Consider the following 5345-nt stretch of genomic DNA (forward strand, 5'->3'; position numbering starts at 1 on the left):
TTACGTACCGGCGTATAAAATCACTTCAAAACTCTTTATTTTCAAAAATAAGAAAAAACATCAATCATATTTTAAATAATTAAAAACATTTTATATTTTTTCAGCCCTCGATCTCCGTTCCTCTATCGTAACTCGAATGATATTTTAAAAATACATTTTAATGCAACCATGTAGAAATGTGTATTTTAAACATGTCAACATGCACTACATAATTAATTTATGCAATTAAAACAATTAATTGAAGTGCACCAAGAATTTAATAACTTGTATGGATGTGGTTCGTGTGGATCTTCGAATTTTCGGGACGTTACAAGTTCTCTTTGACTTTCGAGCTGACTAGGGAAATTAGAAATATAAAAATGAGGAAAATGGTCCAAATATCAATTTATTTTGTCTATTTTGTGAGATGAATAGACAAAATATAAATAATAAAAACATGGAAGTAGGTCTCTTGCGAGACGATATCTCGAATCTTTATCTGTGAGTCGGGTCAACCCTATCGATATTCACAGTAAAAAATAATACTTTTAGCATAAAAAGTAATACTTTTTCATAGATGACCCCAATTAGATATCCGTCTCACACAAGTTTTTGCCAAAATCATAGACGCCGTTTGTCGTAGCATTTTGACTTATAAAATCATAATTGCAGAAGTAAATAAAAAAAAAAAACACAATAAACCAAACTAAATCAAATGGGTAAATAAAAAAAATTCTACAATATCAATGTAAACTGATCTATATAGGCCAACAACCTAATCCACGTATATATAAAAAAAAAATGATAATTATGACAAAGTAATAATAATAATAATAATAATTAGTAATATGAATCACGTGATAAGATGGGAACTAAGCTTCAAATCCATTGGCACCATTCATCCCGCTAACTGTATGCGGGTATTTATCGGAATCCGGTCGCTCCTTTCTCTTGATCACAATAAACCACGTAAAGGCTTCCAATATAGCAGCATTGGCTCCAAGAAAGATGAGAACCCCGATATACGCTCGTTTCCATTTCTTCTCCCCATCCAAGATGTCGAACCCTTCGAATATGTTTATGATACTAAGGATGATCACCGAGTATCCGATCCCGATATGGTACATGTTCCAGTAGATTCTGTATTTATGATCCGGCTTTGGCCTCAACAGCAGGGCAAACACCTAAAAACAAATTCAATACTTCAACAAATATACAACTGTTTCATATGGATTGTTGGAAATATGATAATTTTTTAGTCTTGTCCCATGGAATCAGTTTCCAATGCTGAAATACTTGTTTTTTATATGTATGTCCAGCGTATTTATATATATATAGATAATTTAATCTATAAATTTATTTACCTGAAGTGTTCCAAGGGCAAACAGGGTGATTCCGATCTTTCTGTGAACAGAATGCACTACTCCGGGAGAATCGCTGCCGAGTTTGAGGCCTGTGCCCCAGCCTGCGACTCCCACGATATACGCCGAAGTTTGGCACGCAGCGTGCAGGTAAAACCACGCCGGCTTTGCGGCCTTGAAGACCTTCAAGTACCTAGCAGTCATGGCTCCAATCGGGATCAAAATCCCCCAACTCACAACATTCAGAACTCCATGAATCTGTGTGCAGATAAAGATACACCATAAATCAATTGAAATTTATTAAGATTTGACTATAGGCAATTCATTCATCTCTGCTTACGTTTTTCCTGCGCTCTTTCGACCCCCTGCTGGCTGCACCCGTATCAGCAGTTACTCCGCTGGAGAAATCGATGTTGCCGAAAGATCTCAGATGCTCCGGAGTTTGCGAGTGTACCTGAAGAATATTTCCCGTAACATCCCCGTGTTGCCAAACTTGAACAAAACTTGTTCCCGCACTTGGGAGTGCAATAGTAGCGAAGATGGTCATCTGATTGCCCATAAATTCAGCAGTAAGATTGGAGACCTGGAAGCTCAACGGACCCTGTCGCAGCTGCGTGGAGGTATAATCGGGTATTGGAATGGGAGAGGTGTAGGCCTGAACGACACCGCTAGAGTTGGTGAAAGCCACCAAGCACTGCGCCCCAGGCATGGCGCCACCGCTGGGGTTCAGTGCCCACACAACCCAGTTGGAGGCGGTGAGCTGCGTGTGCCTGTACGCTATATCAACCGAGTGGTTCGACTGGTGATAGGTCCAGTGCAGGAAGGCGTTCAAAGCAGGGAGAGTGACGCAGGTCGCGTAATTCTGGCCGCCGAACGAGAACGAGCAGTTCTGAGCATTGGAAGATGCAAAGAGGAAGATTGCGGAAAAGAACACAGAAAAAAGGAGACCGTTCATCGAGAATTTGCAATCCATTTTCGTTTTCTTGGAGGGTCGATCGATCGATGAATTGGATCGACTTTGTGGGATTGTTTTTATAGGTGCAGGAAAATGAAGTTGTCACGAACGGGGGAGGAAAAGTATAATAGAGTTGTAGGTGAGAGTTTGACTTGTTCTTCCGTGTGGAAATTTGCTGCAACCGAGTCTTGTGGAATTTAATAAGTGAAATTGCTTGATTTTCTTCATATGAATATTATATAGACAGTCAGCGTCAAATAAAATTATATATAGACTAAAATTAACACTTGTGAATCGGATTTTGATAATCTAATTAAGTAGAATTATTATATAATTAGATATGATAATGAATAAAAATAATTGGACGTTAATTTAGGATAGATATATCATATTAACTGATTCAAAAGTTATCAGTTCTTAAAAATTGAAACGTCAACTACTCGTTTACTTAAAACGTACAAGAAAAAATTTTTTTTTCCTCCTTAATCTTAATAATTCGAAATATACATTGATAGGATCGATTAACGTATCAAGAGTGTTTAGAAGGGGGTTGAATAAACACTCACAATTAAAATGAATCTTTTCGAATTTTGAATTCAGTTTGGTGACAAACTGATTCTGGGAATCTTGTTGGTCAATGACAATCAGTTAAACTAAGAGTAGTTGCGGAAAATAACTGACTGAAAGATAGAATACAAAACTTAAATAAAGTATGCAAGGATTGTTTCTGGATGTTCGGAGATTTCAATCACTCCTACGTCACCCCTTCTATCTCAAGGATAGGATTTCCACTAAAAGACTTTGATCGAATACAAGACTTGTACTGAACCACTTCAGTTTGGACTTAATAATGCCAAAACTGAAACTCTTAGCATACAACAGCTTTTATCAGTTTGTGACTGATCTTAGCACAACTGATATATTCTTGATTGAATTACAAAGTGCTAACACGCTCAAAGTGTAGCTTAAGATGCTACTGATATATCTGATATACGTGAGCTGTGAATTGTGATTTTAGCAGCGTAACAGCAAGCTTCAATAATGCGTTGATGTTTCTACTTCTCAGCTGCTTTGTTCACTTATTTATATGCTTCCTTTCCAACGGTAACTTGAGATGAATTTGAATCCTTGTATCCGTTGATTTTTTACTTGATTATTCCTTGGATATTGTTTCCTTCGTTTATTGTGATACGGCGTCTTAACTGCTTTCGCCGAAATGCGTTGTTCTAAGCTGTATTGGTTTAAGTGCGGTGTTGCAATCTTCTATGTCTCTTTGTCGGTTGATCGTTCTTTCCCGAGACATGTTCAGTTGAAGGGTGCTTTAGCATAAATAAGTTTCCAACTGATCAGTTAGCTGATTTCAGTTATTAAGTCCAGTTGTTGAATGTACTTGCGCGTATCAGTTGGTTGATCAGTTTGTCAAACTCCAGAATCCAGAATTTGGTTTTCAACAATTTCCCCTTTATGGTGTTTTACAAAACTCAGCAAATAATAATTACTGAATTCTTTTATAGATAAAATAAGAGATTAATCATCTGAATCATATATGTAGATAAAATAAGAGATTGATCAACTGAATCATATATGTGGATAAAATAGGAGATTGATCAACTGAATCATGTACTTCATGAGTACAGAAATGGCTACTTCTGAAAAGAGGTTTTCTTCTGCTATTCTAGCATTTCTTTGATTTCTTCCCCCTTTTTGTCAAACAGAGCCACCTCCTCAGATAGTCTTCGAACGTCAATGGAAAGAATTTTGACATCTGAGGAGATACTTGAGGCAGTAGATGGGAAAAGAGTCTGCATCAAATCTAGTTTATTTGAAACAGAAGATTCTAGTCGCTCAACTCTTTGACTGATGACATCCTGAGTTGTGTAGAGACTTTGAGCTAGACCTTTGTTATTCTTCAACTCAAGCAAAGTTCGAGTAAGAGACTCCATGTTTGCTTGAATAGCTTTCAGTTTTGCTGAATCAAATTGAGTTGAAGAATCCAATTTGACAGTATGAGATAATTGTGTTGATTGAATTTTATTTATTTCAGTAATCATCTGCTGCATATTGTGCTGCATGTTCTGAATTTCTTCAAGTACTAAATCCATGTCGGAGGAAGGAGGAGGAGAGGCTTGTTCAGACGTCCCTGGTTCTTGTTCTCTGGAGGGTTGATCAAATATCACCAAAGTTCTTTCAGATACCTCTGGAACCTCTTGTGTAAGCTCAGGCGCATCCTCCATTTGTACTTCTTGTTGGACTTGAAGGGAAGAAGGTAGAATAAGAGCAGTAGAATGGCTATCTGGCTGAGTCAGTTGTGTTTCAGTCGATGGATCAGTGACTGATTGTTCTAGCTGTTGGTTAACTGAGTCTTTCTTCGGATAATCAGGCAACTGAGTTTCCTCAGTGACATCATTGACTTCAGTCCGCTCATCATTTGATTGAATGAGCACATCAGTTCGAACCTCTTTTTCAGCAGATACAAGGAGAGGAGATGTAACAAGTGCTTGATCAGTTGAGATATCAACTGATTCTGTTGAAGCTGCATTGGTTGGGAGTTCTTTCACTACTAGCTGAATGATCTCATCAACATTTGCAAGTGTCAAGTCAGCTTCTGAATATATTTGATGGTCAACAGCAGTAGGTTGAGGCACATTCTGAACTGGCTCGTCAGTTGTAGCAGCTTGTTCAGGAGATGGTTCACGGTGCCGAGAAGATGAATCAGCTCCTTCATCTTCTGAAGTGCCTTCATGAATAACAAGTTCCTGATTCGTCTCCCAAAATTTTATTTGGGATTGCAGAGTTAATAGATCAGTTTCTAGCTGAGTGATCACAGCTCGATCATTGTATGCAGTTGAACTTGTGGGAATATAGTTGGCTTTCAATTTTTCGATCAGTTGTTCCAACTTTTTAGCTCGGACTTGATCAAAGAAGTAGTTCTTGCGCTCCAAGGCCTGAGTTATTGTTGCAGCCTTGACCACTCTCAGAACAGTTGTCTCCAATTTGATAAATGTGTTCAGCTTGGACTTCTTCTTCAGCTGCTTGGCAAAAGTATGTGT

At 38.0% G+C, this 5345-nt stretch overlaps 1 protein-coding gene across 1 annotated transcript; it reads right to left on the bottom strand.

The window, feature by feature from the left end:
- Positions 1–658: 658 nt before the first annotated feature.
- Positions 659–2364, bottom strand: LOC140975307 (cytochrome b561 and DOMON domain-containing protein At5g47530-like). Its single transcript, XM_073438957.1, has 3 exons — positions 1681–2364; positions 1344–1598; positions 659–1163 (listed from the first exon to the last, which is right to left on the bottom strand). The coding sequence occupies exons 1-3, from the start codon at positions 2311–2313 to the stop codon at positions 852–854; spliced, it is 1200 nt and encodes a 399-aa protein (XP_073295058.1). The 5' UTR covers positions 2314–2364; the 3' UTR covers positions 659–851.
- Positions 2365–5345: the final 2981 nt, after the last annotated feature.

Source organism: Primulina huaijiensis, chromosome 4 (genome assembly GCF_012295235.1).
Source record: "Primulina huaijiensis isolate GDHJ02 chromosome 4, ASM1229523v2, whole genome shotgun sequence".
In the NCBI taxonomy this organism is placed as follows: Eukaryota; Viridiplantae; Streptophyta; class Magnoliopsida; order Lamiales; family Gesneriaceae; genus Primulina; species Primulina huaijiensis.

Excerpts from the sequence above, each read along its gene's own strand:
- LOC140975307 (XM_073438957.1), bottom strand. The coding sequence starts at position 2,313 with ATGGATTGCAAATTCTCGATGAACGGTCTCCTTTTTTCTGTGTTCTTT. Across the intron at positions 1,599-1,680 it reads CGAAAGAGCGCAGGAAAAAC|ATTCATGGAGTTCTGAATGT; the intron begins GTAAGCAGAGAT and ends ATCTGCACACAG. Across the intron at positions 1,164-1,343 it reads TTGCCCTTGGAACACTTCAG|GTGTTTGCCCTGCTGTTGAG; the intron begins GTAAATAAATTT and ends ATTTGTTTTTAG.